General features: G+C 51.1%; 7 protein-coding genes across 7 annotated transcripts; 3 read left to right on the top strand and 4 right to left on the bottom strand.

Moving 5' to 3' along the window:
* Positions 1–320: 320 nt before the first annotated feature.
* VE01_09888 (uncharacterized protein) lies at positions 321–2,290 on the bottom strand (the record flags this gene model as incomplete). Its single annotated transcript, XM_018279295.1, has 3 exons — positions 321–1,459; positions 1,517–2,197; positions 2,248–2,290. The coding sequence occupies 3 exons, from the start codon at positions 2,288–2,290 to the stop codon at positions 321–323; spliced, it is 1,863 nt and encodes a 620-aa protein (XP_018125646.1).
* A 208-nt stretch (positions 2,291–2,498) lies between these two features.
* Positions 2,499–4,598, bottom strand: CHK1 (Chk1 protein kinase). The gene is made up of 3 exons (XM_018279294.2): positions 4,470–4,598; positions 4,308–4,384; positions 2,499–4,249 (listed from the first exon to the last, which is right to left on the bottom strand). Exons 1-3 carry the CDS (start codon positions 4,470–4,472, stop codon positions 2,707–2,709), a joined length of 1,623 nt encoding a protein of 540 aa, XP_018125639.2. The 5' UTR covers positions 4,473–4,598; the 3' UTR covers positions 2,499–2,706.
* A 145-nt stretch (positions 4,599–4,743) lies between these two features.
* On the top strand, positions 4,744–5,946 carry UBC11. Its single transcript, XM_018279293.2, has 3 exons — positions 4,744–5,042; positions 5,092–5,424; positions 5,474–5,946. Exons 1-3 carry the CDS (start codon positions 4,939–4,941, stop codon positions 5,574–5,576), a joined length of 540 nt encoding a protein of 179 aa, XP_018125637.1. The 5' UTR covers positions 4,744–4,938; the 3' UTR covers positions 5,577–5,946.
* Positions 5,947–6,168: 222 nt separating this feature from the next.
* On the bottom strand, positions 6,169–6,982 carry RPL31 (60S ribosomal protein L31). Its single transcript, XM_018279292.2, has 5 exons — positions 6,910–6,982; positions 6,744–6,838; positions 6,590–6,664; positions 6,409–6,510; positions 6,169–6,355 (listed from the first exon to the last, which is right to left on the bottom strand). Exons 2-5 carry the CDS (start codon positions 6,834–6,836, stop codon positions 6,251–6,253), a joined length of 375 nt encoding a protein of 124 aa, XP_018125641.1. The 5' UTR covers positions 6,837–6,838; positions 6,910–6,982; the 3' UTR covers positions 6,169–6,250.
* Positions 6,983–7,141: 159 nt separating this feature from the next.
* On the top strand, positions 7,142–9,055 carry RAX1 (Bud site selection protein, Revert to axial protein 1). Its single transcript, XM_018279291.2, has 2 exons — positions 7,142–7,611; positions 7,671–9,055. The coding sequence occupies exons 1-2, from the start codon at positions 7,403–7,405 to the stop codon at positions 8,641–8,643; spliced, it is 1,182 nt and encodes a 393-aa protein (XP_018125640.1). The 5' UTR covers positions 7,142–7,402; the 3' UTR covers positions 8,644–9,055.
* A 7,346-nt stretch (positions 9,056–16,401) lies between these two features.
* On the top strand, positions 16,402–20,118 carry VE01_09883 (uncharacterized protein). Its single transcript, XM_018279290.2, has 3 exons — positions 16,402–17,210; positions 17,368–17,741; positions 17,797–20,118. The coding sequence occupies exons 1-3, from the start codon at positions 17,028–17,030 to the stop codon at positions 19,415–19,417; spliced, it is 2,178 nt and encodes a 725-aa protein (XP_018125643.2). The 5' UTR covers positions 16,402–17,027; the 3' UTR covers positions 19,418–20,118.
* A 222-nt stretch (positions 20,119–20,340) lies between these two features.
* On the bottom strand, positions 20,341–20,946 carry DYN2 (Dynein light chain; the record flags this gene model as incomplete). The annotated part of the gene is made up of 4 exons (XM_018279289.1): positions 20,341–20,405; positions 20,498–20,629; positions 20,718–20,774; positions 20,895–20,946. 4 exons carry the CDS (start codon positions 20,944–20,946, stop codon positions 20,341–20,343), a joined length of 306 nt encoding a protein of 101 aa, XP_018125642.1.
* Positions 20,947–21,090: the final 144 nt, after the last annotated feature.

Below are 21,090 nucleotides of genomic sequence, written 5' to 3'. Positions count from 1 at the left end.
AGACCAGTGTTCTGATAGGGAGCCTTGAAAGGATAGCGGCAAGCTGGAAGGGCAAGTAAGTTGGCGGCGTGACCAGCTGAGATGCATAGGCCACAACACCAAGACCATATGTACGCAATGTTCGTGACCTATTACCACAGGGGTTTATAAGCGCCACAAACTTCCTCCAGCCAGCAGCTGCCATGAGATAGTACAGCTAACCATGCCTTTTGTAGGCTGATTTGTAGATCCTGCCTGCGGTGGCAGCAACGTGAAACAACTGGCCAATACAGTATCACCCAGGAAACTATATCCTGTCGGTAATAGAGTATGGAGTAAGACTAGGGGCCGGACAATCCGAGGCCTCTCATCAGTCTCACTTCGTCAGCCTGGGCTTCCAGCGCCCTGCGGGTCAACTCTCTATAGGCTCTCTCAGAATCTTCATGATGGCGCTCTTCAAGAGACTTCGCCACCTCTTCAAAGTCTACAGCCCCGCTGTGCTGTTTGTTTGAGAACTGGACCAGCCCAATCTTCTCCCCATTCCATAATATAAGGTTATCCATGTTAATAGCTGCCGGAGCCCCATGCTTCCTCGTTGGCAACAGCTTGCGGGCGATATCCACTGAATTCTCATATTCGTTGTCCACAGTTCCAAATATCCCTCTGGGCCTATTATCCGGAATCTCGTGGGAAATATTCCACTGACGCACCTCGGTGAGACCATCCCGCTCGACCCATTTCAGGTTACCATTCCCGTCAGAAAAAACGAGGCGAGACCCATGCGGGATCACTGATAAAATCATAGAGGTTGATGAAGTCAGTCTGTTCTTGAATGCAGATTGTAGAGTCCGCCCCGTACCGACTGTAGTAGAGTCACTGGGCAACTCTGAAAGCCCATAAAGGTCCAATGAGCCTCTGCCCCCATATTCGCCACATGCTATGAGGGTGTTTCCTGGAGTTGATTTTACTGAGCGCACCTCGCCAACAGACAACTCAGAATACCGCATGCTGGCAGCTGCGTCTTTTGAAAATGAGTATGGAATATACGCCAAGGAAGAAAGCCTCGCCCCTGAGTGTATGACGGTTCGAGGTTTAGAAAGAAACCTTCTGTCATAGTTCATGATACTAGTAAATCGACCAGCAACGAAAATGTCACTAGCCGTATCCTCACCGTAGTTGAGCATATGGAGAATCGACAATGCCACCGGCTTCGCGAATGATCGTCGAATACTGTAATCCCCTTGTAACTTGGGCGCTCTACGAAATGCTGGGGCATCATTCTGGCTTCCTTCAAGCCGCTCTAGCTCGGAATTTCCTAAAGGGCTTGTTTTGTGGATGCGATGATCGTACAGATGAAAGTCGTCATTTGTTCCGATAGTTATTGGCGTTGAGCCTCGAGCTTCAGACATGGCTGATATAGATGATGGATAGCGTGTCTGGCTTACTGTTCGGAGTGTCTGTAAGTCCACCTCCATAACATCTATGATTCGTTAGCTACACTTGGCGTGTCCGAATCCTCTCATACGGAGGCACCCACCTTTCTCAACCGCAATGAACGCCCTGTTTATGTCGCTGTTAATGCTGATCCCATCTATAATTCCGCAGGTAGCATTGCCTTGCCCCAAAGCACGGTTGTGCTCAACACCACTCAAGGATCCTTCCCCACTTCGACCTATAATGCTGCCTTTAACATCCCAGAGGCAAACACTGCCGTCTTCTAGCGGGGCAATGGCCATTCCCATATCTTCGCTCCCAGGAAGATAATACGCCCCAATACCGCGAACCTCCAGTGGCGATTCTGTCCTACCGCCGCCCTGTTTCAAAGGTTTTTGGAACCACTTGGTGCAGATCGGTGCCGTCCGATGGATGAACTCCGTATACCAGTCTACTTTCTCTGCTTGGTACGAGGGGTCCCAGTTAGCCATCACGCGTATTCTCTCGGTTGCCCTTTGATTGCTGTTATGTTGCTCATGGCGAGCCACTGATGTCACAGAGCGTTGCCCAAGTTGGTCTTCCGTTTCAGCTCCCAGCACATCTCCAGAACGAGGCTCGCCGGCGGAAACGGTTGGTATCGGCTTTGCTCGATTTCTCCGTCGAAGATTCACCAAGTATCTTGAAATTTCGAAGCACTCGTCGCGCCATAAATTGTCATCACGCCCGATTCTAAGGAAGCGGCGACACACAAGCTGGGTTGTGGTGATCTCGGGTGGTGTGAGGACTTTGTGGCCTTGTTAGTTGCGAAACACACGGCAAGCTGGCTTCACTTACAAGAAAACAGGTAAACAATAATCTCATCTGGTAGGGCATCCATTTTGCTTCGAACCGTGTGGAATCTTGTGTCAGGAAATACGAGAGAGGGATGTCTTTGGTCGGATGGTCCAGCCAGGTGACAAGATGGTAGCCTTGTCATGAGCCTCGCGTATATTTTGACATTCGATTTTTACTCGGAACAAGGGTTCAACAGAACTCTACTCTACTGAGTACTGACCAGAACTGATACCCTCAAAACATATCTTACGCACTGTTATTCCCTTCTGTTTCATTATAGTAAATTCTATGCACTGAAACGCAGGAACACTGGTAAATGGTGAATGAAACCAAATTCCGAAGACTCTATTGTTCTGGAGCCTCCGTTCCAGATGACAATTAACATCTATCAAAGCCCAATGTCCAAGCGCGTTATCCAACTCCAACCATGCCATCAATAAAATTCATTTCGCTCGCCCCTTAGCCACCAGGCACATAAACCCCATCTTTACATAGTATCACGACATTCTTGAAGAGCCTTCTCCACTCCAGCGGATCACCCTTGATCTTCACAAACCTGACCTCTAGCAGTTGCCCAACCTCTGATCCACCGTCATATCTTTCTACCAGAATGTCTCCGTTCAGGCTACAGCCTCTTCCATCTGTTGTCTTCACTTTTATCCATGACACTGTCTCTTGGTTTTCACAAACAGGTGGCGATGGAGTCGGGATATTGAGTGTATGAAGCGCCGCCCCAAGAAGGCCAGCCAGTAAAGCGGGAGAAACGTGAGAGAAGAACCGCGTGAGCGAGTATGCGGGAACAATATCCTGGAAACGACGCGCGTGCTGTGTCAATGACAGCGATACCGTTGGCACAGAAGTAAATTGAGACATCGAAGGCTCATCTGCGAGCGAGGAGTTCGGCGGCAAGTAATGTCCTGGGACAGTATTGTTGGACACTGGCTGGCTGGCGGCGACTGCAGAAACACGAACAGGGCGCTCCAACTCGAAGAAGGGGTCGCTTATCGGTGTATCCGGTTGCGAGGACGATACCTTGCGTACCGCCTCTGAAGAGTCGACATCCATTTTGTCGTGGTTATACTGGGACTGCCTTTGGGAGGCTGCTGGTTGCTGGCTGAAGTCAATATGGAGGTTCTCCAACATCTTAGCTGCCATGCCAAGAGGATCAGCCATCCTGCCTTCAGGAGTAAGCAATGGGTTCTTCCGCGTATACCAAGGATGCCTCCGAATCATTTCGAGAGAGAAGCGCTTGGTGGTGTCGATGCTCATCATGCCGCGTAAAAGAGACAGAGTGGACGAAGGGAGCCTCTCCCAAAGACTGTCGGCGCTCGCAGTACTATTCGCGGCGTACTCATTGAATTCCCAAGATGAAGCAGTCGGTTCATCCCAGGGTGTGTTGCCTACGAGAAGAACGAAAAGCACAACACCGCAAGACCAGAGATCCACCAAATCCGCCGCATAGCCGCTGCCCTTGGAGGCACGGGTCCTCGGATCTGTAGTTCTCGCACAACTTATGACTTCCGGGGCGATATATGGGGGGCTTCCACACATTGTCGTGGCTAGCTTCGTCTTTCCCTGGTACTCGAAAAGGGTTGCGAGGCCAAAATCCGCTATCTTCAAGTCACCATTCTCAGAGAGGAGGATGTTCTCCGGTTTGATATCGCGGTGGCTGACGCCCTTTGAGTGCATGTAGCCAATTCCACTTATGAGCTGGAGAAAATAAAAGTGTGCAATATCTTCGCTGACTCCAACATCTGCCTCAATCTTGTCGAATAGGTCGCCTCCAGAGGCATATTCCATAGCGATCCACCTCCATATCGAATCCTCGCCGGTTGCAAACCACTCTATAATATTGGGGTGTTGTCCGACATGCGAGTGAAGGGACACCTCCATCGCAATCTGCTTAGCTGATATCCGGCCATGTTTGACGGCGTAGGTCTTGTGAATGAACTTGACGGCGAAGACTGGGTTGGTGGTCGTTGGCGGGATAGCCTTTTTAATCCTGTGTCTCTTGTTAGACATGTCTTGCAAAACAAAGGGTGCAATTGTTCAGAACATACGAAGCATATGCCCCTCGTCCGATTGTTTTTGATACAATGCGAAAGGGCAGATCTGCTGGCAGCGGATCGAGTTGGGACTGGAAGGGGATATTGTTATCAGCCATCGTCCTTGAACATCCTCAAGTTGCCCATGGAGAGAAATATATACGGTGCGCAGCTTACCATACTGATGGCGCCTGTATGAGAAATCCGAAGATTGTATCCAAAGATTGTATCCAACTCGGAATTGTATCAAACTTACCAAAACGCCTCACGCCCAATAATCTTTGTTATTGTCGCGTGCACGTTTCATGCGGGACGAAGATCGCGTCAACGGTTCGCGAAAGCAGGTGATGCAGCCTTATTACGTGCATTAGGCCCAGTAAACTCTCGCGCTAGCGCGGGTTGGACCCGTTGCTGGAGGGCAACGGGTTCCAGTGTAAACATATGGCGGCGAAGTGTTAAAACGCACGATTCCTAACGATATATTACTCACTCTTGCTCTTCATAATCGCCATTCCTTTTTAACAATTGCACTTTTGGTTGCTTGAAGCTGCTTCTGGCAATTCTGATTTCATAACTGACGTTCTTTGTTCATTGTACCGACGCCATTTAAGCTTCGACGCTGCCTTCCTTGATTGCTTCCTATACCATGAATTTCGAGATGGATTCCCAAAACACAGCACCAGGCTCAGTGCCGAGTGGAAAGCCGGCTGCGGCAAGGCGTGGACCAGACGCCGTAAGCACGACGAAGAGGTTTATTTACTCCATTCCAGAGACCAAGTTGCGCTACTAACAATTTTAGACTTCAAACAGAGCTCATGCAGCTCATGACATCCTCGGCCCCAGGGATCTCAGCATTCCCCTCCGCTGATGGAGACCTGCTATCCTGGACTGCAACGATTGAGGGCCCAGACGACACGCCATACGCCAACCTGAGCCTCAAGCTGTCGTTTGCCTTCCCATCCAACTACCCATACGCCCCTCCCACAGTTCTCTTCAAGACGCCCATCTACCACCCAAATGTCGACTTCTCGGGCAGGATCTGTCTCGATATCCTCAAGGATAAGTGGACGGCGGCATACAACATCCAGACTGTACTCCTGAGTCTCCAGAGTTTGCTTGGCGAGCCAAACAAGTATGTCTTTCACCGCGCTCATCAGCCAAAGGATACTAATTTAGTGCAGTGCATCGCCATTAAACGGTGAAGCTGCCGAGCTATGGGACAAAGACCCAGCAGAGTTTCAGAAAAAGGTCACTGCCCGCCACGTGGATATTGATGACGAGTAGATGAGGGGCCGGAGGACATAGCTTTAATAAAGGGGCTTGTATAATTTTTGCGCCTCGGAGACCAGCACTGGCATTGCTGGTGGAAGTTAGATGCATTATCACTGATTGGCCACCGCTTGGGCCATAATACCCTTCTCATAGCGACGCATTTGGAAACGCAGGGAGAGGTGGAGTACTGGGTTGGGCTTGGGGCATAGATATGCGGATGGTGGGCTACGGATAATGAAACGATGATTCCCAGGAGAGATTTAAGTTTACTAGGGCATATTAAGAAATCCCCTTATCGTAGAGGTAGAAGGCAGTGAAGTTTGTGCACAAGAGATTCCCAGGAGAGATCTTTAAGTTTACTGGAGCATACTGAGAAATCCCCTCGTCGTAGGCGTAGACATATATAAGACAGTGAAGTTCGTGCAAAAGACGTGTAATATGCAGTCTCCCGCTTTGGTGGTTCATGCACAGGACATGCCATATCCAGTCTCCAGCTTTGGCAGGTTCGACGACAGGCGGTATTTCTCACGCAACTCGGCTTGATGGCGGAGGACATATAAGTGGTGATATAAAACTTCCATGGAGCATCACAATGCAAGTAAAAATCGAGGGAAAAGAAGCACATGTCATTTGCTGCCGTAGCATAATGCTAACTCCAGGTCCCGCGCCCTCCCACGAACATACATCTAAGCATCCTCAACAAGAGCGGTCTGAAGACCCTTGGCGCTCTTGACGTTGACGGCCTGAACGTAGCTGTACAAGCGCTCGGTAGCTCCTTCCTCATCGTTACGCTAAATAGACATTAATTACTGCTGTGTTGTAGTGCTGAAGCTTGAAAACTAACCTTGCGCGAGATGCGGACGCGGAGTCTGTATGGGCATCCCTTGATACCAGCCTCCCAGACCTTCTTGTTTAATTGAGGGTCAAGACGGACATCGGTGGTGCCCTGCATGCGTAAAACTTGTCAGTAACCCATTCCCTTATCCCAGGTCTCTGCCCGTTCATGTGGTGTGGGGATATCGTACCATGGACTTGGTTGCGAAAGCCTTGATCTCCTTGATGGCCTTTGGTGCACGCTTCTTGAACGAGACACCATGGAGCTGTGAAAAGAATAATTAGCATTTCTGCTCTATTCCATCACCCTTCCCATCAGATCGGTGTGTTATAGATCGAACATACTCTCTTGTGAAGGTGGATGGTGTACTCGCGCGCGACAACGTCGGCGATGGCAGAGCGCTGGGTCTTGCCCGTCTTCTTGGTGGTCGTCGACATGGCTATAAAGTATCAGTATTGATAGATCAAAATGCGCTTGATGCGCACGATTCTCTGGGACAGAAAGTCTTACTGAAGGTGGTCGCGATTTGTCGATTGAGGAGTCGTGATACTGGCACGAGAGGTTGAAAGTTTGGAAAGTTGTGAATGTGCGTGCCAAGACTTTAGCGAATTTTTATGGTCTGGCGCCGTTTTTGTGGGTGCGGCTTTGGGAGTCTGTGTCGTCAGGGTCTTGATGCCTCAGGCGATCGTAATTTAAGGTCCCCGATCCAGCCCCCTTAGTGCAAGTTTCATGAAATTGACCAGGACGACCTAGCAACGCGCTCGTTCTGCGTTTCTTCAATCACAACTCAAGACTCCTCACCCCGACATGCTGTGATAGATCTGATAGATCATCCAGCTGTGTCTCTCGTTCTTTACTGAGTCGGTCTTGCGACTCTATACCTTCAATCTGCGCTTTGCGACCGTTCTCTATACCAGCATCGTGGACAACGCACCCCTCGTATACGACACACCTTACTGAGGATATCCAACACCACATCAACCTCAACCTACAAACCAATACTATGGGTGACAATAGATTGGGAAGCCCAGTCCCAGCTGGAGGAGGTGTCGGTGTCAATGCCACTCCATCGCCGGAGCCAGACATGAACAGGAACCGCCTTCCTACTCTGTTTGAGGTTCTTAGCCGGAGGACTCTACCACCTGTGGATCTCTTTTCTTTCTACATATACATGCGAGATCAACAAAGATCTGTCGACTATCTGGATTTCTGGTATGTTCTTTAGCCCAATGGCCAGTTCCTCCCGTTCAAAGTTGTCTAACTCTGTTCAGGCTCGATGTGGCACAGCACATGTCGCTCTGCCGCCATTATGTCCGGAAACTACGTCGCTCGATTCTTGTCGGGACCCCGGAACTTGAGAAGGGGGGTTCAAAGCGCTCTTCGGCAATCCTGGAAGGCCTTGGAGACATGAACCACCCTGTGGCTGGACCCTCATATTTCTCAACCGAAAAGGAAAAGGATCAGGATGCTCAGATGTCGGCATTCCTCCGTGAAGAGGCCGCCCAAGGACGCAACGGCCACTCCCCAAAGGGTAGCTTGTCATCAGCTGTCTCAGCCAGTGCAGGCCGCAACACAACCTCCAACGAGCGTCCCCGCCCAAGCTTCATGAGCAGCCCCAACGACCCAAACTCCGACTCCAACTCCCCAGCACACGCAGTTGCCCGCTCAGACATCCGCCAATCGGCCGAGAAGATCCTCTACACATACCTCCTCCCCAGCGCCGAGCGTGAGATCATCCTCCCTCACAGCATCACAAACGACATCACCGTCTCGATCGAGGAGCTCGGCCGCGACGACCCCGAAGTCTTCGACTCCGCCAAGGACTACGTCTTCCAAGCCATGGAGCGTGACGCCTTCCCCGGCTTCCTGCGCATGAAGGCCCTGGGCAACCTCGTCCCAACCTCCACCATGACCCGTCTCATCATCGGTCTTCTCGCCCTCTTCGCTGGCTTCTGGGCAGGCTTCATCTTAATCTTCCTCGACAAGTCGCGCCTGACGCGCTGCTGGCTGATCCTCCCTTTCACGATCGGCGTGTACGCCCTCGCCTCGCACCAGTACTCGCTGGATCCGATTATGGGTCTCACGGGGTTCAGCGAGTACGCGTGGATGAGCTACTCGAAGATCCGGGAGCCGTTCATTCGCAAGCTTATTAATAAGCGATCTATCATGGTCTTGGGCGTCACACTCTTTATCGACGTTGCACTTAGCGTGCTTTTCATTTTTGTCCCCGGCAAGCGCCTCTGAGCGTCACATCTTCCGAGTCTGTCATTTTCTTTTCTTTACTTGTCAACAACAAAATCAGGGGAGGGATACCAAGGGGAGACGAAGGGTGGTGGGAGGAAGTAGAGGAAGGGGGCTTGTGTTTTTATTCTGATGATTTACGAGGAGTTCAGCAAAGCGACGGCGTATGGGATTGCTCTTTCCAAACTGGTGCCTTGTTGGGCCAGAACTATATGGGCTATGTGCCTCGAAGGAGTTTCATGGGGGATGGGAGTAGTGTGGCATTGGCTACTTGCTCGCGGCCAGGGGATCTGTTGTTGTGTGGTGTGGCTAATGTAGGCCTTGTGGGGGCGGACTTGCTTTTTTTTGCTTGTCGTGTAATATGAGCAGTATACCTCAATGGAGTTTTTCGTGCTATACCTTACATCAAATCGATGGATGTGTTTTAGATTATGCTTCCCAGTGACCTTTGTTATGAGTGAAATTATATATGTTAAATAGAAGAGCTTAGTGGCAGCTGGGCCTTGCATCATACTCGCCCTGAGGAGCGTTCTGGGTGTCAGATATCGCCGTTCGTTCAATCATTGGCAGCATTCAGGAATACATCACAAGCAAGTCTCGCACTGGAAAAGTGTCCGAATGAATATTGTATCATGTCTAGACATTACAGATATAATAGTTATATATCGTTATAGATGACTCTGTCTTCCCGGATCGTCAGCTTTCCTCCCTCCCTGTGTTTCCCCGATCAATGGCGTGAATTGGACCTGTCTGATTTGGACACCCTTCCTCCCTGAACGCCCCTTTTGGGGACCACCAGTCCCTTCTTCAGATCCTCTGCAGCTTTACGCCGGGCGGCAACGCGTTCCCTATCCCGGGCCTGAATCTTTCCACTTATTTTCCGAGTCGTCCGTGGAGTCAGGTTCAAGCTTAGCAATTTGCGTTTTGTTAGAGTCTTTTGGAGGGTCCTGTTGCAACTATAGTCCTCAGTACCGGTAAATTCCAGGAAAAAGGAGTATGACCGATTTAAATCAAAGGGCTTAGCGCCTTTTGAATTAAGGCACTCGTTGAGGACATTCTCAATCGAGACTGCTAACTTTTGCCAGGATGTACTGTGTCCTGATATCCCAACCTCATCTTTGCTCCTGGTAATACACGGACGGCATGTATAGCAGCAGTACAGATCCAATACCGCGTGGACCATTTCGTGAAGCAGTACGCTGAGATAGTATCTCAGTTTTGATGGTTGGTCCTGTGCCTGAAAAGAACTGTGCTGTCGTCTGTTTGAAATCATGATATCAATTTCAAACCTGTGCTCGAATGAGCGGCCCGAGCGGCATAGCCCAGTACACTTAGAACCCATGGCTGTAGAGTCTACGAATCTGATTTTGCAGAAGCCTCTCAGAACTCCCCCAAAGAAAAGGTCGTTAAAGCATTTAGCGTAGAGGACCAGAAGTTCTTCCATCCCCAGATGCTCGTGCTCTCCTGACTCCAGGCTTTCCCATCGTTTTAGTCCTCGCTTCTGTAGTATGTTCTGTCTCTGCGTCCTTTTTAACTTTGGGTTTGGGTTGCGCAACTCCTCTGTATATCTTACAAGAGATGATGAAACCTGTCCAGGTTTATACGAGTATAATCCGCGCTTGGGAGTATGCATGAAGAACGGTTTTCCATGGAAAGCGTCATCGTAGGGGCGGGGATAGCCATGTGAGGATAGTGGCTGGCCATTGTGCAGTTTATGAGATGACATGCTGTTGGATCGAAAATCTCCGTCTCAGGTCCAAAATGGGGCCAGCGCAAGAAGGAGAGAGAGCAGTGCAAGGTCGGATCAGTCTGAAATGCGACCAGCGCAAGAGTGAAAGGAGGCAGTGAAGCACCGGATTTGTCTGAAATGTGACCAGCACAAGGAGGAAAGCAAATAGCAGCGAAGGATTGGATCTGTCTGAAATGTGACCGGCACAAGAAGGAGAGACTGCAGTGAGGAATCGAATTTGTCTGTGCAGTGCGACCAGCGCAAGGAGGAAAGAAGACAGCAGTGAAGATCTGGACCTGTCTAAAGTGCGACCAGCACAAGCACGGAAGGACAGCAGTGGACGGTAGTGAAGGATTGAATATCTCTGAAATGCGACCAGCGCAAAAGAGAAAGACTGAAGAATCGAATATATCTGAAAAGCGACCAGCGCAGGGAGGATGAGGTGTAGGAGAGAGACTGCGAATGATGCAGTTGATGCTTCAAAAACTTTTATCAGGAAGGAGCTGGTGGCTTTTATAGCCAGCAGATGAACAGGCTTCCAACATCCTCATTCTGAATAGAGAAGTTGATGGCGGGAAATAGACTTACTGTTGCCATCATAGAACAATCCCCGAGGAAAAGGAAGGTCATGGTAGATAGTGTTTTTGGTATTTGTGTGTTCCAGTGAGCAAAATGGTAGAAATTGTACAGTTATACTGAGAATCCAGAACTTTGATAGGGCAATTCGTTATGGCCCTCCTGAGGACCTTTACACAGCACGAGTGATAATACCAACTGTGGGTACTGATATGGACTGAGCTCGAGGCTTCTGGATATGGGAAACAAAGGTCGAAATGCCCCCCTGAGACATAATGGGACGTTAGACGTGCAGATATATGGGTAACAAAGAGAGAGAATATATCGATCAAAATAGAGAAGCAATAAGTGAAACCGGAGATTATGCGAGAGTAAAAGAGATGTGAGGTGAACAATGACAACTCAGGCGGACAGAAAGACAATTGTAAACGAACGGAGACAGGTGCGGAAAATAGCAAAAAGTGAAGTCAAGTTGAGGAAAGAGAAAGCAAAGGAAGGAAACGGCAGGAACAGACACTAAAGAAACAATAACTCAACATCAACATCATCAAGATGCTCAATTCATAAAAACATACTAGACCAGAATCCAACCCCTATCCCACTCCCCCTCCTCACCCTGCCTCAGGCAATCCCCCCCTCACCATCAGCAAAACCCGACCATCTGGTCCCCCCCCTGAATCCAGCACAGTAAGCCATCACCACCGCTTACCCCCCGATCTCCCATCCAAGTCAGCATGAGAAAATACCACCAAATCGAACCAACCTCGCCTCCTCACGGTCCACCAAGCATTGTGAGTAGCCCCCAAGCAATACGAAAGTACCTCAGCTGAAACCCAGCTGAAAACCCCCAGGAGCACGCACAGCCACAGCTTACCTCCCCACCACCAACTAATCTTATGCAAAAAGTCAAACTCAACCACAGCCATACAGAGCCACATCCCTAACCATCGCGCCCTGCCCGATCCGATCTGATCTGGACCCCCCGTCCCAGCGCAGCGCACCGCGCCGCCGCCGCCCGGCCATGCTGCCCGCCCTTCTGCAGTCAGCAAGGGTAGTTAGTGAACGGACCGACCGTTACGAAAATACTACAAAATCCGTGTAGTAATAAGCACAAGTCAGGTCAGCACCCTTTCTCACCCCGAGGAGGGATTCCGGCAGTTGAACAATAACGACGATGACGGCGCCGTCAAGTAACTTAATATACTTTACTCTATATCTCCCCGCGCCGGCACCCAACCCCAGACACACCCGCCAAATTACCCAAACAACCCTCCACCCCCCCGGCGATCACGAGACTTCCCCATTGATCGCCGTCCACACGCCCTGAATCGGACCGGCGGTGGCTGCGGCTTCCCGGCTGGCGATCGAGTGGGGAAGTATGGGGGGTGGGCGTGGTGGTTTGGCTGGGCTACGGAGTGTGGTGTGTGAGATGGGGATGTCTCGTTGCGATGGTTTTGTGATGCGATGCAATGCGTGGGACTGGTCATCGTGCATTTTCAGGGACGTAGTGGTGGTGGTGTAGTGCATGACAGGATGGATGGATTGGGGGGATACGACGTGGGATGGAAGTAGGAGGAGCGGTGGTGTGGTACCACACACACACACACATCTACACTGTACAACACCCGCACTCCTCTCGAACGAACTGAGATACCAATACTCCTCCCCCTCCGTTGTTCCCCGTCCCCCTCCATCATCCGTACCTCCACCACCACCACCAACCAGTATACATACATACCAAAAGCAGTAAAAACAACCACCAAGACTCCTCGCCCCTCGGCAACCCTCTCGGTTCCCCGCGTCCATGCCATGCGATGCGGTTGTTGCTTCCCGCTTCGCTCGTGTGCACTTATCCGTTTTGATATATTAGCTCGCATGGGCGTACCTTGTTTCGGGAAACTTGGGCGTGCGAGCCGCGGCGGGGGGGATGGATTGGACTCGTGGCAGTGGGGGCTGGGATGGGGGAGTGAGTGGTTGCGCTTGAGGCGGGATGGGAGGGGAGGGGAGGGGTTGGTGATGATGGGCGGTGATGGGTGGGAGGAACGGTTCGTTGAAGGATGATGCATATGTTTTTTTTTTGGCCTCTGTGGGATTACTTACATCCTCTACGCGGCTTCTCAACAAAGGGGATGCCGTATGTATATGTAAGATGGACGCACGTATGTCTCAAGTCCGCCTGCTTCCACTTCCTTTCGAAGCCCTGCAGTGTCAGGCGGAGAAACCGCAGCAGCCGAGGTGTGTGTGGATATCCTGTCTGTATGTAGAGAAAAAATATGAAGGCACTGTCTGTACTGTACATTTCTGTACTACTCCGTACCGTACGGCTTTTTCCAAGCCGGAACCCTTCGTGCCTCTCACCAGCCATCGTCGAGGTTGTAGCATGGGAGACTCTGGATAATCTAAATAAACTGCTGGTCTGCTTTGGGGAGGGGCAAGAGAGGGAAGGGAGGGAACACTTATAGAATGTTCCGTCATCCACCACTACTACCAGTTCTACCCAGATAAACAGCAGCAACGAAGGCCCGTCTCAGCATGAAACTACGCACTTATCTCTTTCATTCCTTCTCCCTGTCCCCCGCGCAATCTCCTGTTGTGGGAGAGATGGCGATTTCGACATTGGATCGGTTGAATTGATCGATTGAGAGATCGATTTATTTGAACTTCGGCTCTTCAGGCCGGTCACTTCTTGTGGCAGCGGGCGAAACAACTAGTCGCATCACTCACACTCATGGCGATATTCCGATTTGCGCCGTCCCTGGTCTATCAACCTTCCTGCTTTTTGTTAGTGGCACTAGATTACTGTACCTACCACCACCACCACACACACGTACACACGCATATATATACCCTTCCAGGCAGGAGTGACACGGGCTATCGAACGACCACCATTGCCGGCTCGCTCGTGGCTTCTCGGTGCAGAGGAGACCAGCCAGAGTATCGTAGACAAGTATCGTGCACTATAAAAATTCCGCTGTACAGTTCGCTGTAACCGTATGTGTAAGTACAGTACTACAATACAAATGCGGTAGAGTACCACCACCACCTCTCAAGCTGTCCTGCCTATCCGTACATACAAGGTCGGCCCGGTGCCACAAGCCTCAAAACCTCGGAATTGCCTCGGGGAGATTCTCACGATTCTACTACTCAGGTCATCCATCCATCCCTCAGTCTTACCTTGCGCCTGCCTGTACTCACCACTCCCAACTGCCAGCCAACTAGCCCAACAGCCTGTGACTCGCCACGTACCTGTACGGGGCGGTGCTGCCGTCACGTCGGTGAGCGAGCAAGGTGATGGTCGGTCGGTGTGTGGTCGGTGGAAACAAGACGGGCGCTTGATGTTCCTTCTTCGCAGCTCTGGCACCAACTAACCGGCACACTACCATCCCGCGCTGGGTTTCAAGACAAGACAAGACAACACCCGTACCGCACACGCGCGAGATAGATAGCCGTTAGTTACGGTAAGGAAGGAGATGATGCGTGTGCCGACCAATCCGTGATGGGGGAGATCAACGACTGGGTTATTTTGGCATTTGGTAGACTGGGCACTGGGTATTTTTGGGGCATGCGGATCTGGATCGCTGGATGGATGATGGGATGATGGGATGATGTATGTGCTGTACATTGGCATGGCATGGCATGGCTGGTCGGTCGGCCTGTATTTATTGTCGTTGAGGACAGGGCGGGTTGGCTCCCACTCCCACTCCCACTCCCTTCCACCGACATTGACCCCGCTTAGGCCCGAGTGTTACTTGAGGGCGAGTGCGGCGGTGACTGTAGTAGGAGTAATTAGTAGTAGTAGTAGTAGAGTTGGTACAGTACATGCAAGGAGATTTGCCACTATAGGAAGACGACGGGGCGAAGCTTTCTTTTTTTGGGAGTGGTGCTTCTTGCGTGCGTGTTCAGGCACATGGGCAGTCAGTTATATACTCCTTTGTTCTATTTGCTGTCTCCGTGCTGTCTCCTATATGCGTACGAGTCTGCCCAGTATCCCCATATACCGCCCATATCATATAGCAGTAACACTACAAGCATCCTATATATATGGCATTCTACCTACCACTCTCCTCTCCCATCCCCATCCCATCCCATCACATCCTCCCCTCCCTCCAATCTCGCCGTGTGTGTCTCGCCTTCCGTTCCACTGGCTCACCCACCTCCCCTACTATTGGCCGAGCACCTGACACTAGCAGTTTCCCAGTGCTAGTACTGGCACTAACCATCCTAACCGTACTAAACTCTGGTAAACAGTACATCATCCCTCGCAGCTTCTCTCGCCGCGTCTCGGGTCACTCCATTTTTTACCTTCCCGCGCTTTCCCTATTGGGGGGTAAACTAGGCCGTTTGGGGTTTGGGAGGGCTCGGTTGGTTGTACCGTCTCATCAATCGGGCACGAGCTAAGAGATCCCGCACACCACCCCCCCAACCCACCCCACCCTGATGCTGCGAATCCTCGCCCACGCTGCTCCACGCACCACGCACCACGACAACCTAGACATACCATAACTATGTTCGTATATGTACTGTGTAGTACTATTGACTATTGGTATGTACTTCCCGCTGCATCTGATGCGATGTGATGGGCATGTCTCTGTCGTTGTGTTGTCGGTGTTGCTGTCGCTGTCGCTGGTTGTCGTATGTATTTTCCAGCTGGTGTCTGGCTGCTGTCGTGACTTTCTATCTGATTTGACTGCTGTAACTGCCTACCACTACTTGTATATACTAGTGGTACTATTCGACTACTCTACTATTCTACTACTACTCTACTCTACCCTACTCTACTCTACTCTACTATTCTACTACTCTGCTCTACTCTACTACAGTACTCAACTACTAGTTTTTTTTTCTCCACCTGGCCTTCTTCCTTGTCTGCTTCTTGTCTGCTTCTGTGCCTCTCAGCCTCTTGCTTCTTGTCTGCCTCTCAGCCTCTTCTCTCTTGTCTACCTCTTTCTACCTCTTACCTGCTGCTATGGTAACATTCCCCAAAGACACCCACCCACCAGAGTCACCAATTCACCGATGTTACCAAAGTTAGCAAAGATACCTACCCACACGCCTATTCTTACCCTAAACACCAAGTACCATCTCTAACACCCACCCACCCCAACTTACCCTACTACACCTACCCGAACACCCCGGCACAGCCCACCAGGGTACCTTTCCTCTTTCTTCCACTACTACCACTACTACACACTACCCACACCCACTCACTCCCCTCCCTTCCGTAACTTCTTCTTGCAAGTATCTCTACTTACAACCCTGCTCATTCCCTCCCCCATCTCCCCCCCCTCCTCCACCCATTCTCCCCCATTTCCTCGTGTACCACTTACAATATCTACATGTACCTACCTTGTCAGGTCGACCGAACTAAGGAAGTACGAACTCTCTCAGTCGACGGTTTATTACCAACTAAACCGGTCGACTCCACCTTCGCTCATCCACTTCTTCCACTGCGGAACCTCTCTCGCTGACTGAAGTCAACTTGCTTGCTCTTCAGTCTTCGTTGCGTTGTCGTCGTCGACCATCGTCGTAGTCTTTGTGCTGTTCTTGCCTTGACTCTTTCTCTGCCTCCCTCTCTTCTACCCTCTACCCTCTTCTCTCAACTCTCCAGATCCCTTCCTCGTCCCGCCTGCCAAAAAATCCCTCCGAGACCCTCTCCGACGATATCGGCCTCTTTCCCTTCATCCAGCTAGCAGCCCGCTCGTCCCGCTGTTGTTGTTATTGTCGTTGACCACCAGACCTCCGCAAACCCATTCACAATCTCTCTCGTGCAGTCGACCTGCCTCTGAATTGGCAAACCTCATATACCCATTCACGCCCTCTTTGTGAGGGACAACCGCCCTCCGACTGCATTGGCAAACTTGCGTCCACTCACCGTGCCCATTATTCAGCGGCTGTCGACTTCCGCATACATTGTGACATGGATTTGCCCATAATTCCTTGACACGCTACAAATTATGGTCACTGAGCATAGTTTCCTTACCATCAGACAGCTTGGGAGTGAGGACCACTGCCCAGTGCGAGAACGCAGGACGCTACGACGGCTCGAAAACCGATCCCGAAATCGTCGGCACCCTCATACAAAATGCCACCCAAGATGCCTTCTCTCGTGGTGCCCCGGTCGGGGCTGCCGCTCGAGGTTGGTGCACAATCGGGCGCCGCCTCGAATGGGCTCATCGGCCTCACCTTGACCGATACTTTGATTGAGGAGATGATAAATTGCGTGCAGAGTGGAGAGGCTATACAATTTTCCCTGGGACCCGATTCTGTAAGTCAGCCTTGCTATTGAGGATTTTAGCGGGCAAGGACAATGGCGGGCAACCACATTGTCAACTTGACTTCGAAGTGGGGTCAATGTGAACTTGCAGCTATTGTTCACAACTGCCACACCCAATTAGGAATTAAGCTGACTTTATAACCTCCAGTCCATTTCGTATGGATCCAAAACTCACCAACTCACTTCCACCGAAGATCCCTTCTCATACGACATTTTCCAAAATCATAAAGCATCTACAGGTTCACCGACCAATCTCGATTCAGCAATGGCGAACCCAGCACCCCGCGGTCCGGGCAAATCTGCCTCTCGTGGCTTATGGAACCTGGGATCCCTGACCAAGAACTATACCAATATCAGAACTGAGACGGTTGATGCGCGAGGAAGAACAGTGAAGCAGAAGGCAAATGATAAGGTTGCCAAAACCAGCCCAAAATTAAAAGAACCTACCCAAGGTTCTGACGACGCACTCGAAACTCTCAGAAACACCATGGCCATGGAGAATGCAAAGAAATCGGCCAGCACGTGAGTTTTGTAACCTATATTGTATTCTGCAATGGAATTATTAACATTTCTTCAGGACTCAACTTGTCAAGGACAGCTCCGCCCTTCCACCCCCCGTTCAAAAGCGTGGTTCAGCCGCTCCACTGAAGGTCGGAAGCTCAAATAGCTTCGCATCCAAGAGAGCGCTTGGAAAATCCAATATGAGGTCCTCCTTACCTACAAGTCCAGCTTTGAACGCCATCTCGTCGCCTTCACTGGGCGCTACGTCAATTCCTGCGTCGCAACAGCAAGCCGAGAAGACCAAAGCGATTAGAGGCCCAATCATCCACAGACTGGCTCTTGGTCCTGCAACAATGAGTGAATTGGAGAAGTTGAGAACGTCTGCTGCCACACCAATTGAATACAAGCATGCAATCGAGAAGGTGGCCGATGAAGAGGATGGGAAGTTCAAGTTGACTCGGAAGTTCTTCAGGGAGTTGGATGTTTGGAAGCATGACTATGAATCAGATGCGCAACGTCAAACCGCAATTGAAAACGCCATTCAAGTCTATGACAGGTTGCGCCTGAACCCATCGGAACCTGAATGGCAGATGCTCCTGCCTGTGGCAGAGCGCGGAACGGGAAAGTGCCTGAGCAGGATCCAGGCAAAAATTGCTGTAAGCGGAAACTTCGGTGCCAAAACGAAGCCCAAGACCTCAGAGGACTCGAGTCGCGAGAGCGCTGGCGAGGACGGTGATAAGGCTGCAAAACCTGCAAAGAGCGCGGGTATGTCTCGCTCGACATCACAGAACTCTGCCACAAAGAGCAAGGCTGCCAAAGATCGGGAGGCACAGGACAAGCGCCTCTCGGGCAAATCGTCCGCGGCAAAGCCAGCCCCTAAGAAGGTGGCACCACCCAAGAAACAGGCCAAGACTACGTCCAAGACTACGTTCAAGTCTGCCCAGTTTGTTAGCGACTCGGAGGAAGAAGCAGACGATTACATGAACCACGCAAGCTCAACATCCAACAAAGGCTCTCCCACCAAGAAAACTCCTGTGGACAAACAAAATGACGTTAAGTCAAACAAGCGAAAGAGTGACGCTATGGATACTGTTGAGGCTACCAATGGCACAGCCAAGAAGGCAAAGAAGGCACCGTCGACGTCTTCATCGGGTCTCTCATCAGTCCCATCCTCGAAGCATCACGTGTCTGATTCGAGCCAATCCACCCACGATGTGAAGACACTCCAGCGCTCGATCAACAACAGCCGTGCTAAGATGAATACCTCGCCTCAAAAGTCATCTCCACTGGCTTCATCACCACCCACCAACGCGTCCGACATGGAAGATCTCGACCAATCCACCTCCATCTCACCCTCGAGCAGCTCCACGGACAGCATCAAGCGCCGCGCAGTCGACTCCGAGTTCGACGAACCCGCCAAGAAAAAGCGCCCCTCTGGCCGCAACGGCGCCACCGATGCCGAGATGAAGAGCATCTACAACAGGAACCAGTTCCGACATGTCCCGACCCACTGCATGGATGCTAGCGCTAGGTTCCAGACCGTGTACGATCGCTACCTCAAATTGTACCAGGAGCTGCAGGCTGATCCGAGTCGGTTGCTCAATGAGCATCGGAAGTTGATGGATTTGCATGATCGTGTGGCGCAGATGAAGAGGGAGATTATTGAGTCGGCGAGGGATAGGTCGGAGGATCGATGAAGGGTGGGTTAGCACGGGATGGCGGGTGATGGATGAGTTGAGCTGTCCATATGAATCGATGAGGGAGATGGGGAAGGATGGCATGGCATGGCATTGATGCGTTTGAGACGCTTGAAGCGAATTTATGGTCTTTTGAAAGCGAAGGGGAATAGATTATACCATGGGGAGTTTCAAAACAAGTATAGCTCCGTTCTTAGCTACAGACAATTTGTTTCGTAGATATGGGCTAGAGGGAATATAAAAGAATTATATTGAAGCTGAGGCATTATTTTTTGCGGGGGTGACAGAGAGCAACTATCCGAAGACATCTGTGCAGTCAGTCACCATGTTGGCATCATCCTCCTTGAAAGTCTCAGCCACAGCGAGGGGAAGGGGGGTAACTACGAAGTGCAGCTCTTCGTTGTCGGCTTCTTTTGCCCGACTCTCGTAATTAAGAGAGTAGTCAGCGAATCCAGTCAGCCGAGTTATCGCGTGCCAGGGAATAAGAAATCATGGCCAGAAAATGACAATCACAGATTCTAAATCTTACGATGCATACAGTGTCACTCCTGTCAAACGCAGTCCTTAAGAGACAATATAAAGAACCATCAAAGTGAATGCATTATCTCTCTCACGTGGTAAACTGGTGTAAACACACCCACATAACTAACCTACTCTACGAACAGAAGCCTAAACAGCTCGTCGTATGCTCTACTTTTCCCCCCTTGAAAAAACTCATAAACCTCCTCTCAATCATCTGCAATTGTGCCCCATGCGTTAAAAAACAAAACGGCTACGACTCCCTATACCCAATCTCGCCAGCGCGAAATGGCAAAAATGTATCCGCCCCGCGCTGGTTCCCCGTTCCTCTCCCAAGTTTTCGACACCCGCCGAGGCTTATCCCACCGGGTATGGGAATCGAACCTTTAGCATGGCAGAGGCTTCTATTGCGTCTTGAAGAGGAGGATGGCGCAGTGGCCGAGGTAGAAGTAGATGAAGTGCTTTGTCTCTGCGCGTTGCCCGTCATGTCAGCTTCTGTCTTTCCTCTTGCACGTGAAATTGAAGAGCAACGCAAAGCAACAGGAAAGGGGAAATACGAACCGTGAGTAACGAAGCTGCCAAAGTTCCGGCCGACGATACAGTGCCACGTCGGGCCCTTGCGGTCGTCAAACGTCTTCTTGATGTGCTGCGCAATGTCCTTCTCGATGTTGAACTTGAGCATCGCCTCTTGTGCTGCGCATGTGTCAGTGGGGGGGGTTCGGCTGGGGCTGCGATGGCGTCGTAGGATCGATCTAGAGTGCCATCGCTGGGGGGAACGCACCGATCTCGATGGCTTCTTGCTGCATCTCGTCGCTCATGTCGGCGGACTTGACCTGGGCTACGCGGGGAGGTTAGTGCTTGCGCGTTTCGTCTCTCGGGTACCTTTCTCCCATCGGGGCGACGCGCGCGGGCGATGGGAGGAGGGCCGAGGCTGGGGACAAAGCCGACGACGACGTACCATCGACCTGGTCCTTCGAGGGGACGGCCTCCTTCTCATTCTGGCCGGGCATCTTGGGCAATCCGTCGCGGGGAGACTCTGGGGTCTCGGCTCGTGATGGTGCGGGTTGTGGTGGTGCGTGGTCGCGAAGATGTGGGGTTCGACGTGGTGTACGAATGGATAAGGCACCGTAGTAGCAGTAGTTTGATAGGTACTA

Source organism: Pseudogymnoascus verrucosus (genome assembly GCF_001662655.1).
Source record: "Pseudogymnoascus verrucosus strain UAMH 10579 unplaced genomic scaffold scaffold_72, whole genome shotgun sequence".
NCBI classification, from domain to species: domain Eukaryota; kingdom Fungi; phylum Ascomycota; class Leotiomycetes; order Thelebolales; family Thelebolaceae; genus Pseudogymnoascus; species Pseudogymnoascus verrucosus.
The sequence above is the reverse complement of the archived record's forward strand: the minus strand, read 5'-3'. Positions and strand labels throughout refer to the sequence as shown.

Excerpts from the sequence above, each read along its gene's own strand:
- VE01_09883 (XM_018279290.2), top strand. The coding sequence starts at position 17,028 with ATGCCACCCAAGATGCCTTCTCTCGTGGTGCCCCGGTCGGGGCTGCCG. Across the intron at positions 17,211-17,367 it reads TTTCCCTGGGACCCGATTCT|TCCATTTCGTATGGATCCAA; the intron begins GTAAGTCAGCCT and ends TATAACCTCCAG. Across the intron at positions 17,742-17,796 it reads GCAAAGAAATCGGCCAGCAC|GACTCAACTTGTCAAGGACA; the intron begins GTGAGTTTTGTA and ends ACATTTCTTCAG.
- RAX1 (XM_018279291.2), top strand. The coding sequence starts at position 7,403 with ATGGGTGACAATAGATTGGGAAGCCCAGTCCCAGCTGGAGGAGGTGTC. Across the intron at positions 7,612-7,670 it reads GTCGACTATCTGGATTTCTG|GCTCGATGTGGCACAGCACA; the intron begins GTATGTTCTTTA and ends AACTCTGTTCAG.
- CHK1 (XM_018279294.2), bottom strand. Across the intron at positions 4,250-4,307 it reads GGACGAGGGGCATATGCTTC|GATTAAAAAGGCTATCCCGC; the intron begins GTATGTTCTGAA and ends CAAGAGACACAG.
- RPL31 (XM_018279292.2), bottom strand. The coding sequence starts at position 6,836 with ATGTCGACGACCACCAAGAAGACGGGCAAGACCCAGCGCTCTGCCATC. Across the intron at positions 6,665-6,743 it reads CCATCCACCTTCACAAGAGA|CTCCATGGTGTCTCGTTCAA; the intron begins GTATGTTCGATC and ends TTCTTTTCACAG. Across the intron at positions 6,356-6,408 it reads GCGTCCGCATCTCGCGCAAG|CGTAACGATGAGGAAGGAGC; the intron begins GTTAGTTTTCAA and ends ATGTCTATTTAG.
- UBC11 (XM_018279293.2), top strand. The coding sequence starts at position 4,939 with ATGAATTTCGAGATGGATTCCCAAAACACAGCACCAGGCTCAGTGCCG. Across the intron at positions 5,043-5,091 it reads GCCGTAAGCACGACGAAGAG|ACTTCAAACAGAGCTCATGC; the intron begins GTTTATTTACTC and ends TAACAATTTTAG. Across the intron at positions 5,425-5,473 it reads TTGCTTGGCGAGCCAAACAA|TGCATCGCCATTAAACGGTG; the intron begins GTATGTCTTTCA and ends AATTTAGTGCAG.